At 52.9% G+C, this 16,017-nt stretch overlaps 1 protein-coding gene across 7 annotated transcripts in view; it reads right to left on the reverse strand.

The window, feature by feature from the left end:
- Rph3a (rabphilin 3A) overlaps positions 1–16,017 on the reverse strand; it is a 77,306-nt gene that overhangs the window by 26,406 nt on the left and 34,883 nt on the right. For 6 of the 7 annotated variants that reach the window (XM_076561345.1, XM_076561343.1, XM_076561341.1 and 3 more), the window contains one exon: positions 12,513–12,659. In XM_076561345.1, coding sequence (XP_076417460.1) covers positions 12,513–12,541 — 29 coding nt within the window. In that variant the 5' untranslated portion in view covers positions 12,542–12,659. Of the gene's footprint in view, positions 1–5,516; positions 5,738–12,512; positions 12,660–16,017 lie in introns of those variants that run through there. The other variant, XM_076561342.1, reaches the window with a different exon arrangement.

Consider the following 16,017-nt stretch of genomic DNA (forward strand, 5'->3'; position numbering starts at 1 on the left):
CCTGGCACTGGGGAAATAGTGCAGGTGATGGGGAGCTTACCTTGCCAGCATGAGAACCTGAGCTTAATCTCTAGAAATCTAAGTTAAAAAAAAAATGCTGGGTATGGGGGTGCTCATGGGTAACCACAGCAGGGAAATGGGAGACCCCTGGGGCTCACTGGCCAGCCAGCCCAGCCTATTTGGAGAGCTCTGGGCCAGTGAGTCCCTGCCTGAATAACAAAGTGGACAACTCCTGGGGAATCATAACCAATTGTCCTCGAGCCTCTACACAGATGCAATGTGCACCTGCACATGAACAGGGAGACAGAAGAGAAGAGGGAGGAGGGAGGGAGGGAGGGAGAGAGAGAGAGAGAGAGAGAGAGAGAGAGAGAGACCACCCAACAAACAACCCCCTTTGCGTAGCATCCTGATGTTGGGGATTTCAGCCCCGCTCTGCTCTCTACAGTCCAGTTTCATGCAAAAAATAGTTGGCCAAATGGTGCCTCTTGGTGCCCTGGGGGTTCTGCAGAATCAGCTGAGGTGGGGTTAGCAGGAGCTTCTGAGAGCCCTGCACCCCATTTCCTCTGAGCCAGCCTGCATTCATCTCTGTTAGTTGGGGCTGCTGGATGAGGTCATCTTTGGTAATTTTGGACTCAAAAACCTTCCAAAGTAGTCTGGAATAGGTGAACCAGCGTGGCTCTCTATGCAGTCGGACTGCACAGTGTGAGAACGTGAGGACCGCTGTGGGGGAGGAGGCGGGAATGCACAGGTGACATTCTTCTTGTGGAGACTTCTTCTTCCACTGCTCTGGCTGGAAAATTTGAGCTCACGTGTGCCTCAGTCCCTTTTCACCGTTTGTGATGAGACAGCCGACAGAAGCATCTTAGAGGGAGGCATGCTCATTTGGCTCATGGCTTCAGAGACTCTCAGTCCATCGTGGTGAGAAAAGGGACGAGTTATTTGATCCATGGCAGTGGGAGTGTGTGGAAGAGGCAGAGTGCACTAGGGACCAGGGGTGGGTATGATCTCCAAGGCTGGCCCCTAGTGACCCTCTTCCTCCATCAAAGCCCTATCTTGGGAAGTTCCACAGCGTCCCCCAAAGAGCTCCCCCATCTGGGGAGCAGATACTCAACACAGGAACCTGGCTGAGGGAGCATTTCAGATTTAAGCAATAGAATCAGTCTATCATGGGGGCCCTTGCCACAAAGAGGGTAAGAGGTTTGCAAAGATCACATAATTAATGGCCAATCTGCAATAATGTGCTTCACTGGAGAACATTTTAAAGGAGTTTTCTGCCTCTTCTTGAACAACAAGGGCATAGATTGCCCCCCCCCCCCCCCCCGCACACACACACACCTTGCAAGCCCACATTCTAACTGCCCTGCCTGAATGCCTGGTCCTTCCAGCACCCTACTTGCAGGCCTGTTACCTCATATGCCCAAGGCAGGTCTCCTGAGCATGCATTAGAGGCTTTACAAGTCCTACAGACTGAATGAAGGCTGTGTCCTGATGTCCCCAGCCCTTGTCATAGTGGTTAGGAGAGGAGTGTGAGGTGGCAGGTGACCTTTCTTCTTGGCCCAGATCTCAGGATATGAGCAAGGCATCTCATATCCACCTGCATGGACACTCTCAACCCCAAATGTGGCCTACGTAGAAGGCCCCTAGAGCCAGAGACTTCAAATCCAAAGATAAGATTTTGCAAGGGGGTAGGTTAAAACCGTGCCACCATGTGTGACCAGCAGGCTCACAGCCTGGTGACAAAGCACTCTGTTCTTTCATGCCAGAACTATTTGTTCCCCCAGGTCTCAGGAGAGCTTGGGGGCACACTGGGACCCTTCACTGCCTGTCAATCACCCAGCTTTGTGACGAAGCTCTTGTGATCAGGTTCCAGCTCCATCATGGTGACCAGTCCAGCTAAGCCTGGACATCCAGGTTCAATCATGAAGTCTTGAGCAAATGTTCCCCAAACCCATGACCCATCTTGATCCTCCAGGGAGCACATTTAATGCTTGGAAGGTGGGTCTCAGAGCTCAGAGCAAGACTCGGGAACCCGCATTCTTTTAAAGGAGTTCTCTATGTACTCTGTACTGCCTGAATGCTTGGCCATGACGGCACTAATTTTTTTTTTCTTTTTCTGGTTCTGAGAATGGAACCTAGGGCCTCATGTGTGCGAGGCTGATGCTCCACTCCTGAGCCATGCGCAGACGGGCTCCAGCTCCACCCCCCTGCCAAATGCTGCTTCAGAAGAGGTGAGGGGAAAACCTCATGTGAACCCTCGCCTCAATCTGCTAAGTGGGAAAAGAGCCCCAAGCCAGAGTGCAGAATCTGTTAGGCTGTGAACGTGAGGCTGGAGGTGTTATGTCTGAATACCTTTGCTGTGCACATCAAAGAGGAAACAAAAGCAAAATCAAAACACTGGCAGCAACCATTGTCCCCATGGCTTCTCCTCTACATTTTAACTCCTCGTGGGGAACATACGTCACCTTTCATTAGACAAGAAAAGGACATTTCCCAACTCCAGGTATGCAGGCAAAATGCTAAAGGGTGTGAGTGGGAATCCTTCCTCTTAGCTGGTTGATGGCTGTGTTGGTATTTTCTTAATTGCAACTGATTATTCAGCTCAAGGTGAGCAGAAATCACAGATCCTTCATTCAAAAAACAAAACAAAACAAAAAAAACCAAAACAACAAAACAAAACAAAAACAATACAAACAGCCCCATAGAGTCTTGAAGGGACTTGCAAACATGCCTGCGTAATCTCCCAAGCCGGGCCTCCATTGTCTGCATCTCTTTCAGCATTTTTTATGTCCAAACTCCCACAGTGGCTCATTAAGCTCTGAGCACTCAGTAGCTTTGCCAGTCCCGTCAAGCTCCAAAATCATCCCATGATCCTCCCAAGACTACATGGTCAGGTTTATCACCTGACCCATTCTCTGGTACCAATTCCTTTTTTTTTTGTTTGTTTGTTTGTTTGGTTTTTTTCCTTGTTTTTTGTTTTTTGAGACAGGGTTTCTCTGTGTAGTTTTGGTGCCTTTCCTGGATCTTGCCTCTGTAGACCAGGCTGGTCTCAAACTCACAGAGATCCGCCTGGCTCTGCCTCCCGAGTGCTGGGATTAAAGGCATGTGCCACTGCCGCCCGGCTCTGGTACCAATTTCTGTCTGAGCTAATTTTCTATTGCTCTAATAAAAACCACGACCAAAAGCAACTGGGGAGGGGGAGGGCTTATTTGGCTTACAACTTACAGTCCATCGCTGAGGGAAGTCAGGACAGGGACCTGGAGGTGGAAACTGAAGCAGAGACCATGGAGGAGCACTGTTTACTGGCTTGACCCTTGGGTTCATAGTCAACCACCTTTCTTATTCTTCTTCCCAGCATCATCCCTTCCCAGCATCATCCACCTATGGGGTGGCACCAGCCACAGTGGGATGGGCCCTTCCCCATCAATCATCAATCAAAAAAATGCCCCCATAGACTTACCTAAAAGCCAATTTGATGGAGGCATTTCCTCAACTGAGATTCCCTTTCTTCCCAGGTGACTCTAGGTTGTGTCAAGTTGACCAAAAAAAAAAAAAAAAAAAAAAAAAAAAACCTAGCCATCCCAGTGACCTTGAATGACCTTGGCTCTCCTGGTACCCTCTGCTTAGCTCCTGCTCTAAGGGGGTCATGTAAGCCATTTCTCAAACCTCCTAATGTGGGCAGCACTCAGAGGCCCGAGGTCCTAGAGTCCAAACACCCAGATGTCCCTTCTGGTCCTTGGTGCTGAGATGGTCCCTGAGGGAGCCTGGTTTTATGGCTGTCTTCCTTGCACTCTTCCTCTGCTCAAGCAATTAGCTGGCCACTGTAAATAGCTGTCACTCTCTAGTTAGGTCTTTACATGCCCAATTAACTTTATGACGCCCAGTGCCAACCAGGACACATCCATCACCAGGCGGGTGCTTCAGGGGACCACTGACTACGCAGAGGACTGGAGTGGGCACCTCCCCTTCCCCAGGATGTCCTTAGGAACACCGGAAGGGCCATATCCCTGATCCTTCCTTTCTGGATAGCAACGTATGACCTCTCAAGATGGTGGGAAGTAGATTGCCACTGGCCAGATGTTGCCACTCCAATTCAGGAAGATGAGCGTGGTAGCAAACACTGTAACCTGCTGCATACCCCATACTGTGAGGTAAGGGGCAGTTAGGATGCAAGCATGGGTACCAGTTTTGGCTCTGCATCTGCCACTTCCCAGCTCGGTGATGCCAGGTGAGTAACTTAGCCATTCTGAGCCACAGCTTCTTGCCCTGTAACCCAGGGAGAACCAAGCCCTGCGCTCTGAGAATGTTATGGAGGTGAAATTGTGTGTAATGTGTCTGGGTCGTGGTGACCTTCACTGCTGACTGCTGACCTTTATACTCTGTGTACTTTCTGGTTGTCCCATGTGTCTCTGTGACCAGGGTGCTATCATCTGCTTGGGAACCCGTCCCCCTGTTTTGTAATGCAATGACCATAGGGTTCAAGGCCTGTTCTAGACACACATCACATAGGACAGTGGTTCTCACCCTCCCTAATGCTGTGGCCCTTTAATACCGTTCCTCAGGTTGTGGTGACCACCAACCATTAAAATTATTCTGTTGTTCCTTCATAACTGTAATTTTGCTACTGCTTTTGAACCATCCGATATGCAGGATATCTGATAAGTGGCACCTGTGTGAGTCAGTCAATCCCCAAAGGGGTCAAGACCCACAGGTTGAGAACCACTGGTATAGGCCTCCCCACACCCTGGCACAAGAAGGACAGGATGATCAGCATCTACATGCAGGAACACACCTTCACAGACACAACCATGGTGCTTTGCAAGGCTCCTGAGAGGACCCATTTCCAACCTGCCCTGCCGAGACCAGTAACTGTGTTTGTGAATCTCAGGCTCCTATGGAAGTCCAAGCTGGCCTCTGCAACACCACTACCCGGGCTGCAGGTGAGCATGGCTGTGGCTCCTGAGATGCGGAGGAGACAGATGACTTTCTGCGGCCGATGCGAACCAACACGACGGAAGCTGCCCAGCTAACCTAGGTTCGGTGGTTCATGCACTGGTCCCTGAACCAGCATGGGAAATGGCTGAACTATGTGGTCCCGCCAAGGAGCAGGTGGGGCCAGATCAGCTGCTGCATTACCTCACAACGATTCTCAGCACAGACAGTAGGTGCTGTGTTGACTGTCTATCTCTGGGTCCCACATCCTCTCTCTCTCTGCCCCATCAATTCTTAAATCCCTCTGCTCACTCTTTGCCTCCCCCGATGGCCAAGCAGGGGGGATATTAGCAAGGTGCTTACGGAGCTTCGGGGCTGTAGTATTGTCAGAAGCAGGAACGGCCCATCTGCCAGGAGCAGGAGGTGGCTGCTCTGGTAGAGGCCAGCCCCGGGCTCCCAGGCAGGGCTCTCCGAACCTGTCCTCAAATGACCCAGCTGCCCCCATGCACAGCAGGCATTCAGGGTCTGTGCCTGGCAGACTCGTCAATCAATTCTCCCACCCCGAGCAGCCACAGTTCCCATCTCACCCTGGGGCATTTAGTGTGCCAGGTGCTGTGCTAAGTACTCCCCGCCATGGTTTCTCTTGATCAGTGAGCACCTGTGAGAGCACTTCTATTATCACCCCTGCTTTACAGATGGGGACACTGAGGCACGAAGAGGGCAGTCGCTCACAAGCGGCAGCGGCGGCGGGTCTAACTGCCTGGACTTTGGACAAGGGAAGGTTTTGTGTCATTCAGCGCTTAGGGTCGTGACTCAGCCAAGGCTGCTCCAACCGTTTCCCCGTCATGATAAACGGAACTGAGAGAAAGTGGCGAAGCCCTGCGAGACAGAACCGATCAAGCTGACGGATATCCAAGACACCTGCGAATGCCTGTCTCTCTGCATCCCTCCCCGCCGCCACCACCACCACCACCATCTGTCAACTGTCCTGGACACTTGCACTCCCCGGAGGCAGAAGGGTGTGAAAGATGTTGAAGTTCAAAGTCTCATGTGGCCACAGGAAGGCTGTGCGCACCTGGGCGCACGGCTTCAGATTCCTCAGCTGCTAGGGCAGCAATGTGCCTTTCTCTTCCCTGAGGATGTTACATGGGTGAGAAGAAGTGCTCAGCATCTGAGAGTTCCCAGCACAGGGTGCAAGAAATACTTCTCTGTGGAATGGCAAAATCGGGCTACGGCGGTGGGCTAGCCTGGGCTCCTGTTCCTAGTTCCATCACCTACCTGTGTGGCTGTGGGCAGGTGGCTTAACCTCTCTGTGGTTCTGTTCTCTCATCCATAACATGGTGATGGCAGCGTGTTCTGTTGCACTGGGCCACTGCTGAGACAGTGACCGCCCAGCTTGAGGCTCGAAGCAGGGGGCAGACATTGGATGACTTTAGTCCGGTGTTCTCTTCCATCCTCCCCCGAAAGGTTGCCTATGATGACATCAGAATCCTTGGCCCATTCCCTCTGTCCATGAACCACCAGCAGAGGGACAGGGGAACGGGCCGGGGATGACTTTGCCCCCAGAGGATACTGCTCAGTGCTAGAGACTTTTTGTTGTTGTTGTTGGTGTTGCAGCTGGTGGTGTCTCCGACAAGCAGCTGATAGGTAGAATCCAGAGATGCAGTTTAAACATCGTGCGATGCGCAGCCCTCAATATGAAGAATTTCCCCAGGCCCACGTGCAGGTGGGTATCGAGGCTGAAAAGCCTGAGTGAGAGGGACTTGGGAGAGGGGGACTGGACTTCCCACTTGACAGATGAGTTGTGGGATGTCTCAAGGCTAAAGAGCCTCAGTGAAAGACTTAGTCAAATTTGCAGCCCCCCCCCCCACACACACCATTCATGCCGTGTGAGGATTTACAGTCCCTTGATGGCAGACACTGGGGGCCGTTAGGGAATTTTTTAAAACTGTCGTTTGCTTCGGTACCAACAGGTTCCACAGAGCTTCAAGGATGGAGTGTGTGTGTGTGTGTGTGTGTGTGTGTGTGTGTGTGTGTGCATGCGTGCGTGTGCGTGTGCTCCTGCACACAGCCGTGTGTGGAGGTCAGAGGTCAATGTTTACCTTCATTGCTCTCCATCTCACTTTTTTGAGATCAAGTCTCTCACAGACCCCGGCTGTTGCTCATCGATTTCGCTAGCCTGGCCAGCCAATGAGGTCCCGGCATCAGCTTGTCTCCACCCACTGCCCCTAGCTCCTGCTGGCTCTTATACGGAGGCTGGGATCCGAACTCAGGACCTCGTGTTTGCTTGGCAGCCACTTTCCTAACTGAGCCAGTTTTTTTTTCCCCTCCTCCGAGATAAAATCTCACTACGAGCCCAGGCTGACCTTGAACTTGACATCCTCCTGCCTCAGCCTCGTGAGTGCTAGGATTACAGGCATGTACCACTCAATATGGCTAAGGCTGAAAACACTTACCTAACACCTGGGGAAACTGAGGCAGTACTTAGTTTTTAACGTGGGGAGGCTACAGAATACTATTAAACCTGATAAAAACCAATGGCTGTTGGCTTCTTGTGAAAAAATGAACACTGTGTATAACTATGTCCAGAATGTTGGGTGTCCCGACCCTGACTCACACCCCTCCCCGGAAGGGCCAGGGCTCCAGACTAAAGGAGGAAGGGCTGGTGTAGAAGGGGACAGATCGACCTGGCTGTCGGTGTCCTTGCCCAGCCATGAGAGTGACACCTGCCTAAGGACAAACACTGTGGAAAAATTCTATGTCAAACCATTGGGAGGGGGTAGTGAACCCCAACGGGGAAGTGTCAGGGACACAGTGGGTTCTGCCACAACAGGTCTTCCTTCATCTCTCTGGCTTCTTCCTCCATCATCAAGTTGGGATGCCAAGGTTAATGACAACTCTAATGACTTTTCTTTGAGCCCGTCTGTTTCTGGACGCTGACCTCGAACAAAGCCACCCAGCTGCCGCCTCTTTGCAGGCAGGATGCGTGCAAATGCCTTGGAGGAGATCCAGACCCAAGGAAGCGCAATGGGGACTCGGAAGGGCAGCCTCGTGGACAGAGACGCTGTCACGTAGACGGAGTGGGGGTGCGGACGACTTTTCTAGGCAAACGGTTTATTCCGGACTTAGCGCGTTCTGAAAGTCCAGTGACAATCAGCGTGTCTTTCTGACTCAGCCAGAGCCCTTTCCCACTCAGAGGCAGCCCCCAGCAGCCGCGTTTCCATGGAGATGTGGCACGGCTGTGTTTGCTAACACGTGGGGTGAGAGGTTTTTTTTTTTTTTCCTGAGGCTGTATGTCTGATGCAGATCCCCTGGGACAGCTCTGCAGCCTCCCCTTAAGTCCCCCTGTGTGCACAGCTCAGGGAGAAAGACGGCAGCCAGTCACATCTCACACACCAGCCATTGTTCTCTTAAGGAGATGGGACCTTCGACCATGGTCTCAGTCCCAGGCCTGGCTACAAAGACATTTAGTGAACTCCACCTCTGCACTCCTGAAGCCTCACTGTGAAGGAGCCGAGCAGGGGGAGCAGGGGTGGGCTACTGAACAAGGAAGAATGTGAGCTGGGGGAGGGGGGGCAAGAAGACACAGGACCCTCCAGTGCAGTGCAATCCTGCTGCCAGCTGAACACAGTGAGCAACCCAGATGCCCCACAGGACAGAAAGCCACCCAGCAGAGCCGTGCCTGAATTCTTAACTCCTTGAAGTCTGCTTCAGCTAATCGCGGAGAACAGACCGGGAGCCTCCACCTTGTGCCCGAAGCGGGAATGTGTGCAAGGGAAGCAGCGGGAAGAGATTCTTCTTCGCTGACCACCATCTCTCTATCCTCCCATCCTGAACAGGGCAGAGCCAGGGAGAGAGTGGAGGGCATGTGAGCTCTTAGACTCTGGGGACAGAGCTGCAGAAGGGAGCTTGGGACTCGGCACAGCCCGGGGCTCTCCTGGGTTCTTAGTGCCAGCAAAACTGTCCCACAGAGGACACAAAGCCTCCTGGGAGACCTCATGTCTCCCCCCAACACCACCCCCAGAAATCAGAGCCCGCCTGACACAGCCAACATTGCCAGCACGGAACGCAGATTAACAAGGCAGGAAGGAGTCTGCTGGAGAGGCCACCTACTAAGCTTGAACTCTTAAATAGAAGTTTGGATTTGGGGCTGGCAAGACGGCTCAGCAGGTAAAGAGGCTTGCTGCCAAGACTGATGGTCCGAGTTCAATCCCCAGAAAAACACAACGAAGGGAGAGAATTGACCCCCAAGTATTGCCTCCCGACCTCCGTGCATACGCTGTAGCACACACTTGTGCATGGAAAACAATAAAATAGATATGTATTTTTAGGTCCATAGACAGGGAGTTGGGGGTCAGGTCCAGAGAAGACACCATATAGAGTTAAGGACATCATTCTGAGGGCCAACCAGAAGAGTTGAGCTAGGATCGCTCAACCTAGCTTGTCTATGACCTTGTCTCTCAAGCCTCAGTTTCCCAATCTGTATAGTGGAGATACTATAGTACCCACTCCATAGGGTTAAGAGGAGCAGTGGCTGTACTGAGTCCAATGAAGTTTTAAACCATAGGACTCAGGGCTGGGGGGCTCAGTGGGTAGAGAGCTTGCCTACAATGTACCAAGCCCTGGGTCCCATCGCCAGCACTGTAAAAACTGGGTGTGGTGGTACATGGTTATAACCCCGGAACTCAGGAAGTAGAGGCAGAATGATCAGAAATTCAAGGTCATCCTCAGCTACATAGGGAGCTCTGGGCTAGCCTGGGCTACATGAGAGCATGTCTCAAAAAAAAATGCAGGACTTGGCACATTGTGGGTTCACAAGTAGTGCCACTTATGGGGATTGTTTTCCATGTCGATTCAAAATGACCTCATGCTGTCCCAGATGGCTTCACTTGGGTAACAGAAAAGAAAAGAAAATTCAGCAGCAGGGACCCAGGTGGGGACGGGAGCACCTGAAATCCTAGTCCAGTTAAAAAGAGTCCCCTTCCTCAGAGACACCGCCAAAGAGGCTAGGTAAGGTCCTCACCACACCCAATCACGGTAGCCGCTGAGTGGGCAGGAAGGCACCTGAGAGTCAACTGGGGACATTGAGGCAGAACCCGGGCTCACTGAGAGCCTTGGAAGCCCCGGATAGCAGAACCCTTTCTGTCGTCTCCCTCCCCACCCGGTGCTTCCCCCCCCCCCGTACCCCCCCCCCGTGCTCCACCCCGGCTTTCATCTGATGCTCTTCCGGGAGGTGTAGGAGGAGGAACAGGACTGAAAGCATGGTGTGGAGCTTAAAGGACACAAATAGCATCGGGCTTGCCTCTGGCGATGCTGCCAGGGAGGGCTGACGACCAGGAGGGAGGAGACACAGGCTGCCCAGGCCTCCGGGGCTGCCCTCCCCACGCCGGGAAGCCAGGGAGAAAATACACCAGCTCAGCAGAGGTACACTCTGCCAGCCCAGATTTGGCCCAGGATCCCTGGAAGCCTCTCAAATATCCTTCCGGGGAAGCCAGGGGATGCTGGGACTCCAGGGCTTGCCAAACTGGAGCATCTCATCACAGGTGCAAACCCAAAAGCGTCAGCGTCAGGACCCAAACACACAAACAAAAAGGCCTCTTGCTTTAAAGACGAAACTGGCCCTTGGGTAGCTACCATTTACCGGATGTGTGCTTCACCGCCATCCTTTGCGTATACACCCACCAAGGAGTATTATCTCTACTCTGCACACGGGGAAACTGAGGCACGGGAGCAAAGCGGCTACCGTAAGGTTACAGAGAAAAATCAATGGTAGGATCAGGATTTGAACCTAAGTCTCCATGATCTGGGGGCCCTAGCTCTCAACCACGAAGCTCTGCCTCACGACATCAAGTGTCAGTGTTGGGCCACATAGGACAAGACAGGGACTCACCGACTTTGTGCTGGAAGCAGGAGGGAGTACCTTTAAAGTGGAGGGACCAGCGGGGGCATAGATATGAAAGTGTGGCCGGGTCAGGGTCTCTGCAAGGACCGAAGAACTGTTTGCGCTCAGCCATTTCCTTATACACTCGCCCAGGACCCCCGCCCGTGGAACGGCACCACACACAGCTGCAGGGCTGGGGAGATGGCCCAGTGGGTAGCGAGCCTGCCGTGATCCCCAGCAGCCATGGAAGTCAGACATAGCAGTGAGGGCCAGAGCTTAGGGGTAAGAGAAAAGAGGGTCCCCTGGACCACTGGCCAGGCAGCCTAGCTGAATGGATGCACTGTGGGTGGGAGTCCTTTCTCAATGAAAGGTAGAATGTGAGGAGAAAGATATCTGGACTCTGTCTCTGTGGCGCGCGCACACACACACACGCACACACACACACACACACACACACACACAAGCAGGGTGCATCTGTTCCACTTTGCGCTGGGACAGTAAGAGATTTCCTGAGGATAAGAGGCGAGGAGGCTTCTCAGCAGCTCCCTAGTTCCCACTGGAGACTGGAGTGTAAGGGACTGTTGGGTGGGTCCCTCTGTAGCCATGCCTCGAGTCTCCCCTTTTCTCCGTCACCCTGCCCCTGATGGTCCCTGACATTTCCCCACCCACATAGCTTCCCACTCCCCTCCAGCATGTATTCACTTCTGTTCCCTTCCATATCTGCTTCCTGCAAGCGCTGCCTCCCTCCCGTCCACAGGCCATTATCCCTGCTCTCTGAGATCCACTTTGCCCTCTTTCCTCCCATCCATTAAACACACTTACAACTGGGGCACGCCCATCATCTCGCTCTATCTATCCTCTTTAGAACCCTGTGGTGCCATTATGCCCTTCCTCCCATCAGCAGGGAGGTAAATCCCTGTGCCCCAGTTCCACCGTGGACTCCGGGTTCTCCGAGCCCAGAGTGTGTGTCCCCGCACAGGGTCTCACCTCAGCCGCCTTGCCCTCACGGTGCCCGCCTGCCATCTGCCTGCTGCCAGTGTAACTCTACAGCTTACTCTGGGGTGTGTTCTTGCACGTTCTTTTTAACATATTTGTGGGATGCACAAGTGAGGCTTGGATACATGTGTATAAGCTGCTGTGACCGGGTGGGCGTCCTTGGTGTGTCCATCTCATCGCTGGGAATAATCAGCTCTTCTCTGCCGGCGGTTTTAAAACATTCAGTTCATTGTCACGCACAGTCACTGGGCTGCACTGTAGGGGACCGAATGCCACTCATCCTGCCCCCTGCCCCAGCCATGAACCCTTTCTCCAACCCTGCCCTACCTTTGAGCCTTTGCCTATAATGTCAAATGCAGTACCTTCTTCTCGCTATTTCCGCTAACTCCGCCCTCAGTGGGGATTCAGCACTTCTAGAATTCTCTATGCAGCTCTTCTCAGCTAAGATGGCCAGTGTTCACACCCACAGCACAGCCTCCATGGTCAGCCTCCCTCTGTCCTGTCTCCAGACCGCTAGACCTCCTTCCTTCCATGCACACCCCACCTGGACATGCCCTGATCCCAGCCCAGGTAGACTCCCTTCATCCTCCTCATCTCCTGGGTCAGATCGCCACCTCATGACATGAGGATCCTGAATCACAAATGGTCAAGCACTCCCACCCCAGTATCACCATGCAGCCTCAGGAGGAGGCGAAGCCGGCCTCACCCAATGCGCTCCTGTTCCATCGCCTCCATCTTCTCCGCCCGAGCGATCACCCGGTTGATGATCTCCTTCTCCTCGTCTGTCAGCTCTTCCTGGTTCCTCTGCCTGTCGGTCTGCGCTCCGGGATGGACAGACCATCCTGCCTGCAGCCTGTGAGACCAAAGGGAAGGCATGAGGTAGGTTGGGAAAGGCTGAGGGGAAGGCATGAGGCAGGTCAGGACAGAGACCCAGGGGTCTGCAAAACCAGGGCTGGAGCTTCTGCAGGGAACCTCACTGGCCCAGAGGCAGAATGGTGCCTCTGAGCCTCAGTTTGCCTATCTGAATAATGTAACATGCATCATTCATGTTACAACCTTCACCCCACTCTGATGCATTTATTTCAGTAAGTGTCCAAAACTACGTGCATGAAGAAAAGCTAGAAAGCAAGATGTTTTCAGAGAGATCCTAAACCAGATGCAACACACACACACACACACACACACACACACACACACACACACACACACGCATATAGCTTCAGGGAACACAGTCAGGCCAGGTGGACCAGATGGGTGGCCTGGAACACTCTCCTGAGGTAAATGCCAACCAGGAAGCTCTCAGACTTCCCTAGTTATCTGGAAAACTCAGATCTGGGAAAGTTCTAGAGTCCAGGACACATGAGCTACCGACTCAGGGGTCACTTTGGCATGGGGGCCATAAAATTGCTTTTTGATTCAGCAATTGGGAATTAAAACCTAGTTCTCTCCTCCTCCTTCTCTTCCTCCCTCCTCCCCACCCCTCCTCCCTCTCCTCCCCCTCCTCCTCATTTCCCCCATCTATCAGTTACTGCTGAAGAGCAGAGGAGGATTGGAGGGAAGGAAGGGGAGCCAATGTCCTGAATGGTCTTATGAGGGAGGGAAGGAGATGTGGTTTGAAGAGATCTGGTGGGGACACAGATGACCCCGGAGCAGGTGCCTCAGGTGTTCCACGGCCAGCCTGGCTTGGACCCTACAGTAGCACCTCACTAACAGTGAAGCCCAGGACCAGACAGGAGTGACAGTCCCCGGCACGGTGAACACACCAGATGTTGCCAAATTCAGCTCTTTCAGACGCTTCGTGTTCAAGTCTGTGAATGTTACCTCCATAGCCCCAGTGCTCTTTCCCACTACGGCAAGTCCCTCCCATCTGCTGACACACACACCTCCCCCTACCCCCCCACCCCCTCACCCCCACCCCGTTCCCCAACCACTGAGTCCCAGCCACACTGGTCTCTTGGCTCAACTTGATCACCCAAACCTTGTTTCTGTCTCAGGACATTTGCCCCAGCCCCGCCGCTCCCTGCCATGCCAGGAGCCCTGCCGTCGCCCTCCAAGCGCTGGTCTCAGAGCGACAGCACAGCATCTCCTGCTGCCCAGGTTCCAATTCTCTATCACATCCGTCTCCAGCCAAGGCCATCCTTAAGTAATGCTCTTGGTACCTGTTAATTCCCACCCCCCACGGAACTTCAGGGACCTAATCACTATGGTGCCCTGGCATTCAGATCAATATCCGAGGATGTGGGCACACAGAGACCTTAACTAGAACCCAGACTCTTCTGAACAGAGGGGATGTTAAAATCTTCTATTGGTGGTCCACAGGGGGAGTGGAAACCAGGCATGCCCCTCCCCCTAGGTCTAGGCACCACAGGGCACTGTCCCTGATGATGAAAGGCTCCTGTGATCCTGGGGACACTGGGAGTTCAGAGCTGGTTCACCTAGAACCCTCTCAGGCTCTGGGGTGTCCTGGTATTGGTCAGTTCCTAAGGAATTTTTGCAAAGTCGGACTTGTCTCCTATCTCTGAAGAAAAGACTCTTAAAGAAACCTCAGGTCCCTCCAGGCTGTGCCAAGACCCCAGAAGGGAGCAAGGAGAGCGAGGGAAGAGGGTGCGGGAGAAGAGTGTGCCAGAAGAGAGGCCAGCCTGAGGTTTCTTGGCCTCACTTGAGAAGGACACAATGGCTCCTGACCCCTCCCACAGTGCCCAGCCATCTCCCCAGGCCGGTGGTTTTCTGTGGACATGTGAGGCAACTGGTCACATGACATCCAGAGTCAGGAAGTAGAAGGAGATGAAACGCTGGTACTCAGCTCGCTTTCCCCTTTGTATTCAATCCAGGACCCCAGCCCATGGGATGGAACTGACCATGTTTGGAACAGATCTTCCCACCTCAACTGACCGAATCTCCAACGTCTCAGAGGGATGCTCAGAGGGTCAAGGTGACCCTTAGACCTTGTTGTCACATTGACAATCAATATGAACCCTCAGGATCCCCCTCCATTTCTTTCCTGCCTTTACGTAGCAATTCCATTCTGAACTCAGGGAACATTCCCAACCTGGGGTCCAGTATAGACCACCCCACCCCCCTCGCAAGGACATGTTCTACAGTTCAGTCTGATCGCAAGCACCGTCAGCCAGTGCGTCCCTCGCACCCACCACCATACAATCTGCTGGGCTCTGTGCGCACCAGGACCTCAAGCTGCTGCAGAAGTGGCTTCGGAGACACAAATGAGCAGAGTGGATGTGTCCCCAAGGTCCCCTATTGGAAGACTGCCTCCCTCTGTAGACTAGAGGGAGCCGAAAGGTGGCTGGAAGCTGCCGCTCCCTCTGAATCCGCCTCCTATCCCAGATCTAGAGCGAGCAGTTGACACACAGCCCAGCTGGTGTTTGGAAACTTCCTCGTGGGTCTCAGTGGGAGCCCACAGGCCTCCTGGGGAGTGATATGTTTCCATTCCCAAAGCAAACAGGAAAATGAGATGGGCTTTTCAAGCAAAACCTTTTACTCTCTGGGAACAAAAGGAGTCCCCTGGGTTGTGAAGCCTCGTGGACATGGGGGCCTTGGGACATATATCTGCATATAGGAGGCTGTGGTAGTTTGAATGTAATTGGCCCCCATAATCTCACAGGGAGTGGCGCTATTAGGACATGTGGCCTTGTTGGAGTACACGTGGTCTCGTTGGAAGAAGTGTGCCACTGTGGAGACAGGCTTTGAGGTCTCACACACACTCAAGATACCACCCAGTGTCTCAGTCTACTTCCTGTTGCCTGCATATCAACATGTAGCACCTCCTAGTCCAGCACCATGTCTACCTGCACACTGCCATGCTCCTTGCCATGATGATAATGGACTGAACCTCTGAAACTGTAAGCTGCCACCTCAATTAAATGTTTTCCTTCATAAGAGTTGCCGTGGTCGTGGTGTCTCTTCACAGCAATAGAAACCCTAAGACAGATGCCACGTTAGTATCATCAGGACCAGGGTCCAATGTTAAGAACCTGGTTGGGAGTTTGTTTTGTTTTGTTATTGTTTACTTTTTTGACAGGGTCCCGGGCATCCCAGGTAGGTCTTGAACTTTCTAAGTAACAGAAGATGACCTTGGATTCCTGATCCTCCTGCCCCCACCTCCTGAGTGCTGAGATTACAGTATGGCCCATTGTGCCCAGTGTATAGGGTGACGGGGATCGAACTTAGGACCTCATGCATGGCAGGCAAGCACT

Source organism: Peromyscus maniculatus, chromosome 23 (genome assembly GCF_049852395.1).
Source record: "Peromyscus maniculatus bairdii isolate BWxNUB_F1_BW_parent chromosome 23, HU_Pman_BW_mat_3.1, whole genome shotgun sequence".
Lineage (NCBI taxonomy): Eukaryota > Metazoa > Chordata > Mammalia > Rodentia > Cricetidae > Peromyscus > Peromyscus maniculatus.